At 47.7% G+C, this 17,501-nt stretch overlaps 2 protein-coding genes across 2 annotated transcripts; one reads left to right on the top strand and one right to left on the bottom strand.

The window, feature by feature from the left end:
• Nucleotides 1-529: 529 nt before the first annotated feature.
• On the bottom strand, nucleotides 530-1,468 carry LOC102447196 (olfactory receptor 52E4-like). Its single transcript, XM_006130070.3, has one exon. It carries the CDS (start codon nucleotides 1,466-1,468, stop codon nucleotides 530-532), a length of 939 nt encoding a protein of 312 aa, XP_006130132.3.
• Nucleotides 1,469-14,991: 13,523 nt separating this feature from the next.
• On the top strand, nucleotides 14,992-15,939 carry LOC102447441 (olfactory receptor 52K2-like). Its single transcript, XM_025188208.2, has one exon. It carries the CDS (start codon nucleotides 14,992-14,994, stop codon nucleotides 15,937-15,939), a length of 948 nt encoding a protein of 315 aa, XP_025043993.2.
• The last annotated feature ends 1,562 nt before the right edge of the window (nucleotides 15,940-17,501 follow it).

The following is a 17,501-nucleotide window of genomic DNA, read 5'->3' on the forward strand; positions in this document are numbered from 1 at the left end:
CAATTTATTCTGGTGGTCTGGATGTTGGACATTAGGTTAGACATTAGGAAAAAGTTTCTAACTGTCAGGGTGGTCAAACACTGGAATAAATTGCCCAGGGAGGTTGTGGAATCCCCATCTCTGGAGATATTTAAGAGTAGGTTAGATAAATGTCTATCAGGGATGGTCTAGACAATATTTGGTCCTGCCATGAGGGCAGGGGACTGGACTCGATGACCTCTCAAGGTCTCTTCCATCCTAGTATTCTATGATTCTATGTTACAGAAAGGTCAAGGGTGTTTGGTGCCAGGGGAAAGGAAAGAGAGGCTAACAGGTGACAGGGATAGAGATGATAAGAGAGAGGAAACGTAATAATGGAGAGAACATTTCTCCATGAAGGAGGGGTAAGGCATTAGGTGTGAAGAAGTTCCCAGACTCAAAGCTTCCCCAGTGCTGAACTCAGCCAAACTGGGAGAGAACATCTTTAATTCATGAGGAAATACTCTTCCCCTTGTTGTCAGGGCAATTAAAAACTACTGGCTACAGGCAGTCACATTCTCCAGGTGAATTTGCCCACTTTGTCCCGAAGCTCTTTAGTTTTGACCCCATATATGATAGGATTGAGCATGGGGGGGACGGTGATATAGAGGTTGTCCAAAATGATGTGAACATGCGGAGCGATGCCCTGACCAAACCGATGTGTCAGGCTGGAGAAGAGGCAGGAACAATATGAAATCAGCATCACACAGACATGGGCCGTGCAGGTGTTGAGGGCTTTCCGGTGGGCTTTTTTGGAGGACAATTGGAAGACAGACCTGATGATCAGACTGTAGGACAGAGCAATGAGCGTCACATCTAATTCAATGACTACAAAGACTATGACCAAGCCATAAACCCTGTTGACTGTGATGTCCCCACATGATGTCTTTGCCACAGCCATGTGGTCACAGTATGTGTTGGGGATGAGGCGGTTGGCACAGAACGGCAGCCTGCTCAGGAGCAGAGGCTCAGGAAAAACAAAGAGAACAGCTCTGCCCAAACCCACGAACGCTAACATAGCTATCCGTGTGTTGCTGAGGATGGTGGTGTATCTCAGAGGGTGGCAGATGGCAACGTAGCGATCAAAGGCCATTGTCACAAGGATGGCTGAGTACATAACAGAAAACATGTCAAGGAAGAACGTCTGGATGAAGCAGCCAGCCATAGCAATGCCTTTCAAATTGAACCAAAATATACACAGGGCCTTTGGCACAACGCAGGTAGACATGCCGACGTCGGTGAGCGCCAGCATGCAGAGCAGCAAGTACATCGGCTTGTGCAGGGTCTGCTCTTTGCCTACCACAAATAGAACCACGAAATTTCCCAACAGGCCAATAATATAACATGCACAGAACGGCATAGCAATCCACACATGGGCAGCTTCCAGGCCAGGAATGCCCATTAAGATGAATGTTGATGTGTCAGAGGCGGTGAAGTTCAGAGTTGCCATGTGGAGATCAGGCTCAAAAATGCTGAAGATGCCTGTGAATGGAGAAAAGCACAGCAATGGCCATTACACGGTGTCTAACCAATGGCGTGGCAAATAGTTTAGAGTTATTAGCACTCTGAAAAGGGGGCTGTGAAGGGAATTGCCAACATTGACAGCTGGCAACAGGTAATTTAGATCATAGTTAAGTCCAGAGAAGTCCCAAGAGGGAGCTAACCAAGCCAAGAAAATGGGTTTGAATGTAACGATATGAACTCAAGACAGGGACCTGGATGTTCTTGTACACAGCTGTCTGAAACCTGCTCACAGTGCAAGCATGGAGAGAAACTCAGTAAAATATTGGGACCCAGAAGGAGTAGGATGAAGACTGATACAGCCTCGAGGCCAGTAATTCAAGCTTTCACCCTTCTCTGGACTCCTCTGTGTTGTATTGGCAACTTGCTCATACTGGATATTGCAGAACTAAAGGGGTTCAGCTAAGGGAAATGAGAATGATCAAGGGCCAAACGAAACCCTCAGACGGTACGTCTACACTGCACATTAATTTTGAAATAAGCTATTTTGGAATAGTTATTCTGAAATAGCTTGTTTCAAAATAGCAGGCCTACACTGCAGGGAAGCCCCAAAATTAGTCCAACGCAAGCTTCCCTAATGTAGATGTGCTATCTCGATTTAGAGACCCTAGAGGCACTGGGTAGGAATAACTTAGAATGGCCCCCGCAGGGGGCTATTTCTAATAGCAGCAGTGGAGCATCTACACACGCCTTATTTTGAAATAGCTATTTCAGAATTGGCGTTATTACTCATAAAAGGAGGTTTACAGATTTCGGAATAAGTCACCCGTTATTTTGAAATCATTTCAAAATAATGGAATGTCTGTGTAGACGCTCACATAGTTATGTCGGAATAACGGCCGTTATTCTGAAATAACTTTGCTGTGTGGACATACCCATAGGGAAAGAGATTGGAAAGACTTGGATTGTTACCTTACAATGGAGCTGATAAGAGGTGACATGAGAAAAGTCTTTAAAATACTGACTGGTAGAGAGTAGATAGGGAATGTGTTCTCCCTGTCTCGTAACACAAGGATGTTTAATTGACTGAAACATGGCAAATTCAAAGTAGATTTAAAAAAGATTCCTTTCTTCACTCCTTGGCTGTGTATAGACTGGCCAGTTTTTCCAGAAAATCAGCCGCTTTTCCGGAAAAACTTGCCAGCTGTCTACACTGGCTGCTTGAATTGCAGCAAAAGCACTGACTTCATACTGTAAGAAATCAGTGCTTTTTGCGGAAATACTATGCTGCTCCCATTCAGGCAAAAGTCCCTTTTGCACAAAACTTTTGCGCAATAGGGCCAGTGTAGACAGCTGAGATTTGTTTTCCACAAAAAAAGCCCCGATCACGAAAATGGCGATCGGGGCTTTTTTGTGCAAAAGCGCATCTAGATTGGCCACGGACGCTTTTCCGTAAAAAGTGCTTTTGCGGAAAAGCGTCCAGGCCAAGCTAGATGCTCTGTTCCGAAAATGCTTTTAACGGAAAACTTTTCCATTAAAAGCATTTCTGGAAAATCATGCCAGTCTAGACGTAGCCCTTTTGAAGGAACTCATTGCCACAAGAGGTAGTTGAGTTCAAACAAGAGTCGGGAAGGGTTTGAACTTTCACATGGATAGTGGAGACAATCCTGTAACAATACCTACAACTAAATCAGTATTTTGGAAAGCCTGTACACACACATGTTTCAGGACTCAAGCCATCAGTAGTTAATTAGTGGGTCCGTGCTATACCTACTAAATCAAACCCTGGGAAATTGATCTACTATACAGAGAACAACCATTTAATAATAGGCATTCCAGTGTAACATACAAATGTAACATGATCCAAAGGGTGAGAATAATTCCCTTTTGGAGCATTTATCAAGTCATTAGAGGATTCTTCATCACTGAGAATTTTTAAATCACGGTTGGACGTTTCCGTAAAAAATCTCCTTTTGAAATAATTGTGGGGAAATTTTCTGGCATGTTCTCTACAAGAAATCAGACCCGATGATCCTTTCTGGCCTTTAATTCTATGAACATGTCGCCAGTTGTCAGCCAGAGTTATTATGTCTGCAAACTTGTTCCTGAGCTGACTGGAAGCATTTTTTTCCTATTCATGACTCAGGTAAATTTAGCCCTGTGGGGAGAAATTCTCATATGATGTCAGCATCTTGGAAAGGTTTGTGTTTCCAAAGGCTGAGGGGGATAAGAATGTAAGAACGGCCATACTGGGTCAGACCAAAGGTCCAAGACAGTATCCTGTCTTCTGACAGTGTTCAATACCAGATGCCCCAGAGGGAGAGAACAGAACAGATAATCATCAAGTGATCTCTCCTGTCACCCATTTCCCACCTCTGATAAGCAGAGGCTAGGGACACCATTCCTACTCATGCTGGCTAATTAGCATTGATGGACTTACCCTCCATGAATTGATCTAGTTCTTTTTGGAACCCTGTTAAATCCTAGTTTTCACAACATCCTCTGGCAAGGAGTTCCACAGGTTGACTGTGTGAAGAAAAACTTCCTTTTTTGGTTTGTCTCTTTACTCACTGCACAGATGAATGGTTTCGTTGGGAAAAAATGTCTGGTCCCAATAAAACGTTCATGCTGAGGAATGAACGTACAACCCTTGTCATTAATGACTAGGAGAGCTGGCTAGAAAATAGTCCCAGAACATCTTGGTGTAAAGGCCTGTGTCCTGGCAGAATACTATTTCAGGCAGCTGACAGTGGATCCCGTAGCTGGATTTATCTAGGCCTCACATGTCTGCAGACCTGCCAACGAGGGGAAGGGAGACGGAGCAAAGAGACAGTTGCCTTGGGGCCGGGTGATTCAAAAGGACCCAGGGCTCTCAGCCACCGCCATTGCTACTGCAGGAGCGGTGGCAGCTGAAACTTGGGCCCTTTCGATAAAAAATGGAGCACAGGATGGTGTGCCCAGGGCTGACTGGGATTGGGGACAGCAGTGCGGCATGCTCCAGGTGGCGCTGAGAGCTGGCTGTCCCCACCCCTGCTCCTCCTGCCCAAGGCCCGTCCTTACCGGATCGCAGAGCCACTCCCTAAACCTTGCCCAGGATCCCAGCACGTCCGTCAGACTCCCTGGGCTGTCCGCGTCGACTTTTGCAAACTCCTCAGCTGGCCGGTTCTTCCTGTGTAGGAGAGCCTGAAGCCACACACGGAGTATACAGGGGTCACTAGAGCAGTAGTGCATGTGCCATGGCACGAGCCAGACACTGTTTGGGATGTGCCAAGTGTGAAAAACAGTCACTGATCTCCCCCCACCCTTGCGCCAGCCAATCAAGCCGGTGAGCGAGGAGGCATGTCTCCCCCATTGAGGAAAAGCTGGGGTGAGCAAGGGGCAGCTGGGAGGTTGTGGGAGCTCGCGATGGTGGGGAGTTTTGGAGACGATACCGGGGACCAGTGGGCTGTGGGAATCAGGGCAGCCTGGGATGGTTAAGGAGGGTACGGACAAGGAGTCAGAGTGTGATGGGAGAAAGAACCAACCGAGGAGCAACGATCAAGAATGCCGACAGTCGGAAAGAAACATTTATTTCCAGCTCCTCTGCCTACCTGTCCCTTTCCATCCCACTCCCTGTGCCCATCACCCCCAGCACGGCCTGCTTGCCTCAACCTCCAATATGTACATCCCCTGCCTTCTCCCTCAACCTACAGTGCTGTTCATCTGTCCATGTCGGTCCTCTGCTTACCCGCACATCCCTGCCAGCACCACAAGCCCTGGAGCACGAAGGTCCCATCCCTGTCCATGTCGGTCTTCTACTTACTCCCACAATCCCGCCAGCACCACAACCCCAGAGAATGAAGGCCCCATCCCTGTCCATGTCAATCCCCACTCCCACAACATCCAGCCCTGCCACACAGGACCCTCACGCAGGACCAAAGCCAGGCCCCAAAGCGAGAGCTCACAGAAATACCTCCTCACGCTACGTAAAAGAAGTGTCTGCCTGCGCTGGGGAAAAAAGGGAGATCAGCCTGACCTGCCTTTCTGGGGGGGAGGGAGCCCCGGCAGCAGCTCAGCCTGTGCATGGAGGGAGAGGGGGAAAGGCCCGGTGAGAGGAAGAGAGGCCATGTAGACCAAAAGGAGTCAAAGTAAGTCTTCCTCCAAAGGACACAAAGCTTTCCCACACTGCAGCTCGTAATCAGCCCAGGCACACCTTTCCTTTTCTGTGTTTCCATGGAAGCTGCTCAGGTTGCCATGAAGCTGGAAGGGGGTTGCTCAAGGGAGGCGGGAGGGTCCAGATGGGGGATGGTGCCAGAGACAGTCTGCTACACTCTGAAGCACTCCGTTACCTCAGGAAGCCTCATTACGTCCCTTAGGTGTGTGCCTTTGGCAGAACAACCACTCCTTATTTCTCCCTGAAAACAAATGGTGATCCTGGTTGTTTTGAACCTTCATGCTTGTGAGTTGGAGATTTCAGCCTCTCTCCTCAGTTCTTCGTTGCTCCAGAAACTTCACCCATCTATCGAGGCCACAGGACAACTCCAGCTGAAGTCACTGGATGCTCATGGTAGGTTTAAATCAGACCATATATTTAAGTCCCTGCGTGTGGACTGAGGGTGAAATCATGACTGTATCGGCATCAATCTCAATGTGGCCAGACTTTCCCTTAGTGTTCAAATTTCCACTCCGAGCTGTGAACACCATGGCTTCGAGTCCTGCTGGAGGGATCACTAGTCTATTAGGGTGTTTAAAATGTCTGAAGAAAGCCCTCCGTTTATGAGGCATTCTGCAACCAGGTATGGAAGATGGGGATTTCAAAACACATGAGCTTGAATTTTGCACTCACAGAAACCAGTGTCAATTCGAAGTGAAGACAGAATGTAAGAGTAGATTCTGGCTGGTGGGTAACCCATTCTTGTTGTGGACCCACCCAGATACCCACTGCAGAGACTATGGCTGCACTTCTTAACTGTACAGTAAAGTGCTGAATTGGAAAACCTGAATGAACTAGAGGGAAAAACCATGCAACCCAAAATTAGGAAGTTACTGAGACAGAGGCTTTGTCTACACTGCAGGCTTTTTGTGCAAGAAGCCTTTTGCAGAAGAGATCTTCTGCAAAAACTTCTTGTGCAAAAGCGCATCCAGACCTCAACGCGCATTGCAAAAGCGATGTGCTTTGGTTCAAGAAAGCGTCCACACTGCATGGACACTCTTGCACAAGAAAGCTCTGATGGCCATTCATAGTATGGCCATCAGAGCACCAGTGCTTTTTCCGATAGGGGTTTCTTGCACAAAAACCCTTCCGGAGCATCCACACCAGCCTTTTTGCACAAGAGCTGTAGCACAAAAAGGAGTTATTCCTCATGGGGAGAAGAATAACTTTCCCATCAAAAGCCCTATGTTCTGTCAATTTTTTTTTTTCACAAAAATGCGCTTGAGGTGTGGACGCTTTGCCGGTTCTAGTCAGAGAAAAGGACACAGGAAGAGACCAGGAATTGATCTTATAAACAAATATTTGTCTGAACTATCCCTAATTCATTGATTGTTTCAATTGTACCAGGTAAAGCCCTTGCTGTTTTTCTGCAGTACTAAACAGAGTCACTTTCCTGGTAAATTCCTGCCCATATGGGTCTTGATTTGATCTCCAGAACCTTTCCAGAGTCCTTAGCACTAAGGTGATTGCAGAAACAGGCAACTCACCAAAATCCCACTCAGCAGAGAGAGGAAATCTTGTGACTGCGACAGGACGGCGGAGCCCTGAGAATCAATGCAAGAATCACCTATGTCTGACAGCAACATTTATGATTTCCCTGCACGGTCCCTGAGCACTCTCAGGTTCGCAGGACTCCCAGACAATTCCCTCAGCTCTGGGAGCAGCTGGAAGACCAGAAAATAGACCCTGGAGACCTGCACCTTGACAGTCTCCCTTCAGAGTGAGGAAAAGAACGGCTGATACCAGAGGACCTGACCCTCAGAGCAAACTGAGTCTTGCAGAGCCTTCTGTCAAACAATTGACAAAGGCTTTCTTTTTGGTGTGCAATGGCCTGCCGTCTGCACTACCTATGAGAATGCTGCCTCCAGACACAGGACCAGGAAATATTTTCAAATGACAAGAGCAGGGTAATACTGAACACCACTCATGTGGATGTACTATACAGTCCAGTAGTGGCTGAACAGTTCTGCACGCAGAATGGGATGGAAATTCAGATGTGAGCAGCTTTCAGGCCAGGGATGCTTATTAGGAAAGAAGTCAAATGTGAAATGACAGAACAGTTACCTGTGGTTTGTAAGCTATCCTTTAAATCAGCTTCTGTACCTAATGACTGGAAGATAGCTAATGTGATGCCAATATTTTAAAAGGGCTCTAGAGGTGATCCTGGCAATTACAGACTAGTAAGTCTGACATCAGTACCAAGCAAATTAGTTGAAACTATAATAAAGAATAAAATTGTCAGACACATAGATGAACATAATTTGTTGGGGAAAAGTCAACATGGTTTCTGTAAAGGGAAATCATGTCTTACTAATCTACTAGGGTATGTCTATACAACAAAGTTAATTAGAACTAACAGATGTTAATTCGAATTAACTTTGATAGGCGCTACACATACAAACCGCTAGTTCAAACTTAATTCGAACTAGCGGAGCGCTTAATTCAAACTAGGTAAACCTCATTCTACGAGGACTAACACCTACTTCGAATTAAGTAGTTCGAATTAAGGGGTGTGTAGCCACTTAATTCGAACTAGTGGGAGGCTAAATTAGCTTAGTTCGAATTAACTAATTCGAATTAAGTTAGTTCGAATTAGTGCTGTAGTGTAGACATACCCATAGAGTAGTTAGTAGAAGGGGTCAACAAACATGTGGATAAGGGGGATCCAGTGGATATAGTGTACTTAGATTTCCAGAAAGCCTTTAACAAATTCCCTCACCAACTACTCTTAATTAAAGTAAGTTGTCATGGGATAAGAGGGAAAGTTATTTCATGGACTGATAACTGGTTAAAGACAGGAAACAAAGAGTAGGAATAAATGGTAAATTTTCAGAGTGGAAGGAGGTAGTTAGTGGTGTCCCCCAACAGTCCGTACTGGGATCAATCCTATTCAACCTATTTATAAATGATCTGGAGAAAGAAGTAGAGTGAGTAAAAAAAATTGCAGATTGCTCACGTTAGTTAAGTCCAAAGCAGACTGTGAAGAGCTTCGAAAAGATCTCACCAAACTAAGTGATTGGGCAACAAAATGGCAAATGAAATGTAATGTTGATAAATGCACATTGAAAAAAATAATCCCAACTATACATACAATATGATGGATACTAATTTAACTGTTGCCACTCAAGAGAGAGATCTTGGAGTCATTGTGGCTAGTTCTCTGAAAACATCCACTCAATGTGCAGCAGCAGTCAAACAAGCAAATGGAATGTTTGAAATCATTAAAAAAGGGATAGAGAGTAAGACAGAGAATATCTCATTGCCTCTGTATAAATCCCTGTTATGCCCACATCTTGAATACTGTCTACAGATGTGATTGCCCCAGTTCAAAAAAGATATCTTGGCATTGGAAAAGGTTCAGAAAAAGAGCCACAAAAATGATTAGGGATTTGGAATGGGTGGCATATGAAGAGAAATTAAAAAGACACTGACTTTTCATCTTAGAAAAGAGGAGGCTGATGGGGGATATGAGCGAGGTCTATAAAATCATGGTGAGTATGGAGAAAATGAATAAGGAAAAGTTATTTGCTTTTTTCCATAACATAAGAACTAGAGGTCACCAAATGAATTTAATAGGTAGCAGGTTTAAAAAAAACAAAAAGAAGTTTTTCTTTATGCAGCTCACAGTCAACCTGTGGAACTCCTAGCCAGAAGATATTGTGAAGACCAGGACTTTAACAGGGTTCAAAAATGAACTAGATAAATTCATGGCTGTTAGGTCCAGCAATGGCAATTAGCAAGGCTGTGTAGGAATGATGTCCCTAGCTGACACAGAGCCTTAGGTGAAGCATGGAGCCTTTCAGATCAGGAAGCAGCGCCAGCTGAGGGATGTGCTGGCTGCCAGCATGGAGCCTGGGAGCTGAGAGGCCCCGTGCCTCTAGCCACCAGCAGGATCGCAGTGGTAGACGGGCAGGGCAGACTGTATGGCTGAGCTACATGCCGCAGAGGTAGAAGACCAGTGGGCAAGGGCCCATTAGCCAATGGGAGCTGCAGGAAGCAGCATGGGCTAAGGAACATGGAGGCTGCAGGCACAGCTATACTGTTGGGGGGAGGGTCCATAACATGAATAGTTTGAAAAGGGGTCCCTATGCTCCAAAAAGTTGGGAGCCACTGGCCTAGGGAGGTTGGGGAATCTCCATCACTGGAGATATTTAAGAGCAGGTGGGATTGACTTCTATTAGGGAGGATATATATGGAGCTTGGTCCTTCCGTGAGGGCAGGGACTGGATGTGATGACCTGTTGAGGTCCCCTCCAGTTCTAGTGTTCTATGATTCCATGATACTTATAATCACTTAGGGTGCGTCTACACTGCGGGGCTTAGCTCGAAATAAGTGACGCAAAACTGACCTACGTCAATTGTGTAACTTATTTCGAAATAGCTTATTTTGAAATTGGGAGTGTCTACACTGCACTTATTTTGAAATAGAGCACTTTTCCTCCAACTCCCCTTACTTCTTGTAGAATGAGGGTTACAGGAGTTGGAGTAAGCAGTCCTCCAGTTTGACAGTATTTCGACATTTCATCTATACAGTATTTCGTCTAGACAGTATTGCTAGGTAGACATGGACTAAGTTACAGCCTCTCTCCAAGTTATGAACGAGTTACAGACCAAACACTTGGCTGTAACTCGATCTGTTCGTAACTCGGACCCCATTGAGTTACATGTGACCGTGCTGTTCGTAAGCGCGGGTCGCGTTCATAACTCGGGGACCGCCTTTACGACCGCTCCATGGGAGCTTTGGTCGTAAGTGCGAACAGTCGTAACTTGACCGTTCGCAACTCGGGGAGCGGCTGTATTTCAAAATAATGCTAGTTATATTGAAATAATGTTGCTGTGCAGACGTACCCTTGGGCTATGTCTACACTGGCAGCTTCTTGCGCAAGTATACTTGCGCAAAATCTATTGTGCAAGAGAGCATCCACACTGTCGGGACGCCCTTGCGCAAGAACTTGGCCCCAGAACCACTTCGGCCATATCAAGAGGTCACCAGTGGAATCTGTGGGCGTGCACCGGACCCCCACTGGGAAACATGCTTAAAGGGACCCCTGGATGGCCGTTTCCCTGTGGCTGCATGCTGAGGCACCTCTGTGAGGCACAAGAGCCACAGCTGTGCCCTCCACCTCAGCCCCTGGAAAGTGCCCCTGGGCACAGTTGCTGCCCTCATTATAGCCATGGATCCGAAGGAGGACCTCACCCAGCAATGTCCCCTCATGGCCATCATTGAGGCTCTAGAGGTCCTTCAGCAGGGAGCCACACTGCTTCAGCAGGAACTGGAGACTGGGAAGCAATGCTGCAGCCACACTCGGGCACCCCCACCCCACCACCGACAGGTGCCTGTGGAGCCAGGAAACCAGAGGGGACTGGTGGGAGCGCCTGGTGCTGGGACAATGGGGCGACCAGCACTGGGTGCAGAACTTCTAGATGCGCAGGGGGACATTTCATGAGCTCTGTACCTGGCTCACCCCTGCGCTCCGGAGGCAGGATACCTGCCTGCGCCCCGCCATCCCCGTGGAGAAGAGGGTTGTGATCACCCTCTGGAAACCGGACACCCCGGACAGCTACCGCTCCCTGGGGAACCAGTTCGGGGTGGGCAGGTCCACCATCGGCGTGGTCGTCCAGCAGGTAAGGCCCCCGGGGGACCAAGGGCTCACCCTGGGGGAGGGAAGGGGCCAGCCTGGGGGGGTGGGGAGGCTGTAGGGGCAGGGGGAAGCCTCACACCCAGGGGGTCATGCTGTCCCTCCTGCAAACAGCCCTGCTGGTATAGGGGGGAACACCCAGGGGCAGAGGACTCTGGCCTGTGTGGGAGGAGGGCCCATCAAAGGGAGGGCGAGCACACCCAAAGGGCCCATGTACCCACTGTGTCTCATTCCGTGCATCCCCTGTGCTCCCATGTGCCCCTCTGCAGGTCGTCCATGCCATCAACGATGTGCTGCTCCAGAGGGTCATCCGCCCCCAGGACCTGAACGCCACCATCGCTGGCTTCACCACCCTGGGGTTCCCGAACTGCAGGGGAGCCGTGGATGGGACCCACATGCCCATCCAGGCGCCGGAGCACCGAGCGGCCCGGTTCATCAATAGGAAGGGCTATTGCTCGGTGGTGCTCCAGGCGCTTGTGGACCACCACGGCTGGTTCCAGGACATTTATGTGGGGTGGTCCTGCTGGGCCCAGACTCCTGCATCATCCAGCACTCAGGCCTGTGCCACAGGCTGCAGGCGGGCACCTACTTCCCCCAGTGGGACTTCACCATCGGAGCCGTTAGGATGCCGGTCTGCATCGTGGGGCATACGGCCTACCCCCTGATGGCCTGGCTGATGCAGCCATACACGAGCTGACTGGACCGCAGCCAGACCGCCTTTAACGCCCACCTGGACTGAGACCGCAACCCCATGGAGTGCGCCTTTGGGCAGCTGAAGGCACGTTTCAGGTGCCTCCTGACCCGCCTGGACATGGGGGTGCAGCACATACCAGAGATCATCGCAGCATGCTGTGTGCTGCATAACATTATTGAGGGGAAGGGCCAGGCCTTCCTCCCGGGGTGGATGGCAGGAGAAGGCCAGGCCTACTAGCAGCCCCAGATGGCTGCCACCCGGCAGACCAACCGCGACGTGGTGCGGGTCCGGGAAGCCCTCCAGGTGATGCTGGACCAGGCCTCACAGGAAGCCACACCTACACCTCTGACTGCAGGGCTGCCCCCGTGCCCCTACTTCCCACTCCCATCACCACCCCTTCCCTCCACCTGCACGTACGGAGTGTCAGAGAGGCCACCTATGTTTTTTTCCCAGAGGCCGGTTCTTGCGCAAGAAGCCTTTGCCACGTGTCCGCACTGCCCTCTTGTGCAAGAATGCCTGTGCAAGAGACCTTACGCCTGTTAGGAAAGAGCGTAGCTCTTGTGCAAGACGCCCTCTCTTCCCACGCCGTACTGTACATTTCCTTGCGCAAGAGCGGGCGGGCAGTGTGGACGGCTGTACTTGCGCAAGAACCCGCCAGTGTAGACGTAGCCTTAGAGTTGAACGGCATATGCTTAAAAAATCTGTTTTATATTTCTCATTCAAAACAAAAGCAGCGAGGAGTCCTGTGGCACCTTATAGACTAACTGAAGTGTAGGAGCATAAGCTTTCGTGGGCAAAGACCCACTTGGTCAGATGCATGGAGTGGAAATTTCCAGAGGCAGGAATAAATATGCAGGCCAGAATCAGGCTGGAGATGACGAGGTGGATCCAATCAGGGAGGATGAGGCCCACTTCTAGCAGCTGATCTGGAGGTGTGAATTCCAAGAACACTTTATTATTTGATATGAAAAAGGAAATCTGCTCCGGAATGGGGCGTGATGTACAGCTTTGGGCTTGTGGGCAGGGGACATCGGCGGAAGTGACTGGCACCATTCTGTTATTGGTGCATGGGCAGCTAATGAAATCCTTCATGTCACTGCTGCTGGGTATGTCCCTGACTCTGGCTGTGTAAGCACCAGACCTGTAGAGGCCCATAGCTCGTCACAGCCACACAGTGTGAGAGGGAGCCCAGACAGGTATGCTAGAGGGCTCAGTGGTGCCCTAGTTCCAGGTCGCACCCCCAGTGAAGGGCGTCACCCAACAGGCCTTGCTAGATTGTGAATCCATTTCCCAAGCTGACGAGAATGACTGATCTCTACTTCCAAATTCACAGTCTTATCAGTGCTCAGATTTCCCTTCAGCCATCTGCCTCCAGATCTGTCTGTCTACCCTGCGCATTTACCGGGAATCCGAACCGGTGGCGATCAAGGCATTATCCTTTATTTTCTTGTTAATCAATTACAACATTCAAATATACAGAAATACCCAGAGCAGCCAACTCCTCTCAGTCAGCCCAGAGGCCGGGAGTTCTCCTCTCCCTTTGGGAAGGTCCCTTAATCATTGTTGACTCCTAAAGCTGGATCAATATCCTATTAGCACCCACAGGCTTTGTTTCCAGCCTGTTTACATTCAAAGGCTGCTTCTCACCTAGACCTTGAGCAAATCCCCTGAGACGGCACAGAGCTATATTAAACACAGGGCACACACCTGGGTCGGCTCTCGGCGTGGGAGGCTGCTGAAGATGATGCAGTGAGAAAGGTGTGGGGCACGGCTTAGAATCATAGAGCTCTAAAGAGGGATACACCAGGAAGGGGATTCACCAGGAAGACACTGAAGGGAATACACCAGGAAGACACTTCCACCTCAGACTTCACAGGTACCCCTCTCTTTCTGAGGAGCTCGCTTGCTTGACAAACCCAGCGCATCATGGGCAGGATGGGGCAGAGTGTAAGTCTGTTTTCCTTTCTGCTCTGCACAGCCATTAAACATCCCAGGCCCTTTCGACTTTTGGTCCGTTTGCTACCGATGCAGGGTAGCTATTTCGGGATACCTCCGGTATCCCGAAATAGCTTTGCAGTGTAGACATACCCTACATATCTATGGATACCACTGATTGGAAACTGTTCTCTCTTTGTCCATTTGAATGCAATACGTCCTTATCTTTATTTCCCTCTCTTCTGTCACATGTACCTTTGTTTGTCTCTTCTCTAAGCAGAAAAATTTGAGAATTTCCAGTAAGTCTACATAGGGTAGTTTTCCCCTATGTCATAGACTATCCGGGAACTCCGCTTTCATCTGTTTCTCTGTTTAGTTTTTTATAGAAACTGGGTGACCAAAAAAATAAAATAAACACATATCAAGAGTAGGCTATTATCCATCCCACTCCATAGGTATCCCAATGTCTTCCTTTTGGCCACTGCTGCAAATTCATCTGCTAGCAAGAAAACTCAAGCCTCTTCCATGAGGTGTGTTCTAGCTGGGATGTTTCCGCTGGCACAGGTCTTCGCAAAGGTTTGGTTGTTTTCCACTCTCAGATTTTGAGCAACCAGGTGAATATGGAAATCCCTACTGCATGAATTTTCCCACGTGGATTTCATTGCAATAAGAAACAGAGATGGATAACCGGTATCCACATTTCTGTTTTCTGCTGGTTCCAATTAAATTTTCCCACACAACAATGTATTGGAACTGCTGATGCATGGAGCACCATTATATATATAATAAGCTGTAGTATGGTCAGTGGTTCCTAATTAATTTTCTTGAATCAGGAAAATATTTTTCTGTGTGTGAAGAGTGACTAATCCGTCATACCAATGAGTAAAGCCTCCGGTAGTGCATGTCATGTCTCATGTTCTCATTGTCTCTCCATCCAGGCATTTGTACGGGAAATGTCACCAAAGACTCTGGCTACATACAGGAAGTGAGTGGAATGCACATTGCATGCAGGAGACACTGTTCTACCTTAGAGTTGGACACCTTCCCTACTCCATGACAGACATCAACACAACCAACTTAAACAATCCTTCTACCTTCATTCTGGTGGGTATTTCTGGACTGGAGATGGCCCATGTCTGGATCTCTATCCCCTTCTGCACTCTATATGTCATAGCCATCTTGGGGAACTTCACCATCCTCTTCATTGTGAAGACAGAGTCGAGCCTACATAGGCCCATGTACTATTTCCTCTGCATGCTGGCCTTCACGGACCTGGTCCTCTCTACATCCACCCTGCCCAAAACTCTGGGCATCTTCTGGTTCAATGCCAGGGAGATATATTTCAATGCCTGCCTCACCCAGATGTTCTTCATTCACTGCTTCACAGTGGTGGAGTCTGGGATCCTTGTGGCCATGGTTTTTGATCGCTACATGGCCATCTGCCATCCCCTAAGATATTCCAGTGTCCTGACAAATGGCATGGTGGTCAAGATTGGCCTGGCGGTGGTGCTGCGTGGTGGCATGCTTATACTACCGTATCCCCTTCTGGCGAGGTGGTGGCCATATTGCAGAACCCATGTCATCGCTCACTCGTATTGCAAGCACATTTCTGTAGTAACTCTGGCCTGTGCCGACATTCGTGTCAGTAGTTACTATGGTCTCTCTGTGACAATCTTTGTGAGTAGTCTAGATGTGTTTTTCATCACAGTGTCCTATATCCAGATCCTCAGGGTCATCTTCAGTCTCCGCACAAAGGACACCCGCCTCAAGACCTTTGGGACCTGCAGCTCCCACCTCTGTGCCATCTTAATCTTTTATATCCCAGATGTTTTCTCCACTGTCATGCATCGGTTACATCACAATGTGCCCCTGCATGTCCTCATTCTTATTGCTAATGTGCACCTTCTTGTGGCCCCCATGTTACACCCCATCATCTATGGGATGAGGACTACGCAAATCCGGGACAAGTTGTTCAGGCTATTTCCTCATAAAAGGACCTAAATTTCTCTTGGTGAGTCCACTCTCAAGCCAATCTTTGTTACTTACTAGACAGTAAGACAGGTGTTAGACCCTTTCCTGACCCGATTGTGCTGTGTCAGTGTGTCCAATGGGGGAATAAGTCTATTTACAACTCAGTGAGTTGTCACTTTTTTGTTGTTTGTAATTGGCCCCTCCCTTTGTGACATGAGTTCCCCAAAGTTCTATCCATACTCTTCCTCTTCTCCCCCAAGCCCTCCTGCTGCTCGTCCCATGAGCTTCTCACTTCTCCTTGCCTTGTCACTCACTGGATCATCTCCATGCATCCCCAACTCCTGCAGCTACAAGGGTGTCCGATGGCAGGGCAGGGCTCTTTAATCATGTTTCCAGTTTCTGCTTAGGCTTTTGAAAGCGCTAGTGTTTTGGCAGATAACTTGGGAAATAGTTGCCAGGAGCATTGTATCTAATTCTTATATATAAAAAGAAGTGTAAATACATATTAGACCCAGTAAGAGAGAGGTAGCCGTGTTAGTCTGAACTTGGTAAAACAAAAAAAAGCAGTCATGTAGCACTTTAAAAACTAACGAGATAGTTTATTAGGTGATAAACTTTTGTGGGGCAGACCCACTTCTTCAGATCATATTCTGAAAGTGAAATGGAATGACCGTTATATAGCAGAGGAATACAATGAAGAAGTAAACAAATCAGCTACATAGAATAGAAGGTAGGGGCGAGGGGAAGAGAAAGAGACAAGGAAGGAGGAAATTGCTTATTGTAAGAGTCAATTAAGAGGCTAATTTGGAGTTACTATGAATATCAAAAGGTGGGGAGGCTGTCTTTGTAATTTGTAAGGGTATGTCTACACTTGCACCCTAGTTTGAACTAGGGATGCAAATGTAGGCATTAGAAATAGTCAGTGAAGCGGGGATTTAAATATCCCATGCTTCATTAGCATGATCTCGCGGGCGTGCTACTCCACTGAACAGCTGTTTTGAAAGTGAAAGTGCATGCCGGGATGCATTAGTTCGAACCAAACCCCTTGGTTCGAACTAATGTTACTCCTCAAAAAATGTAATGTAGGCTACACTACATTGGTATGTACGGGAAGAGGATGAGGACTGAGGAGGCGAATGACTCCTCACATACTGTGGTAAAAGAGTTGTTGATTTGTGTGAGGCTAAGGTTAGAAATAAAACATTCAGGAGACACTCACTGAACAAAGAACATGAGAGGGACATTTTCAGGTGCGTCACGTATTGCATGTGTGATGAGTGGAGGGGAAACCACGCCTTCATTTTCCTTGGCTCTCTGCTGAGGAATGCTTTTCTCCTGTGATCCAGCCCACAACGCAGTCTTGTCCATGATATGGAGGTATTTCTTATACAAAAATACAAAATTACATCTCAGAATGCTCTGTACCCCAAAACAACAGCCTGGCATTCCCTATGTTCACCACTATTATGTAATGGCAAAAATCTCTTGTACAAAACATGTTGTGTGTCTATGGAGAAGTTGTGTTTTGCTGACTACGATTATTCTGCTTGTAAGCATGTCTCATTTTTGTATGTGAAGTTTCAAATATTGAC

Source organism: Pelodiscus sinensis, chromosome 1 (genome assembly GCF_049634645.1).
Source record: "Pelodiscus sinensis isolate JC-2024 chromosome 1, ASM4963464v1, whole genome shotgun sequence".
Lineage (NCBI taxonomy): Eukaryota > Metazoa > Chordata > Testudines > Trionychidae > Pelodiscus > Pelodiscus sinensis.

Excerpts from the sequence above, each read along its gene's own strand:
- LOC102447196 (XM_006130070.3), bottom strand. The coding sequence starts at position 1,468 with ATGGCAACTCTGAACTTCACCGCCTCTGACACATCAACATTCATCTTA.
- LOC102447441 (XM_025188208.2), top strand. The coding sequence starts at position 14,992 with ATGACAGACATCAACACAACCAACTTAAACAATCCTTCTACCTTCATT.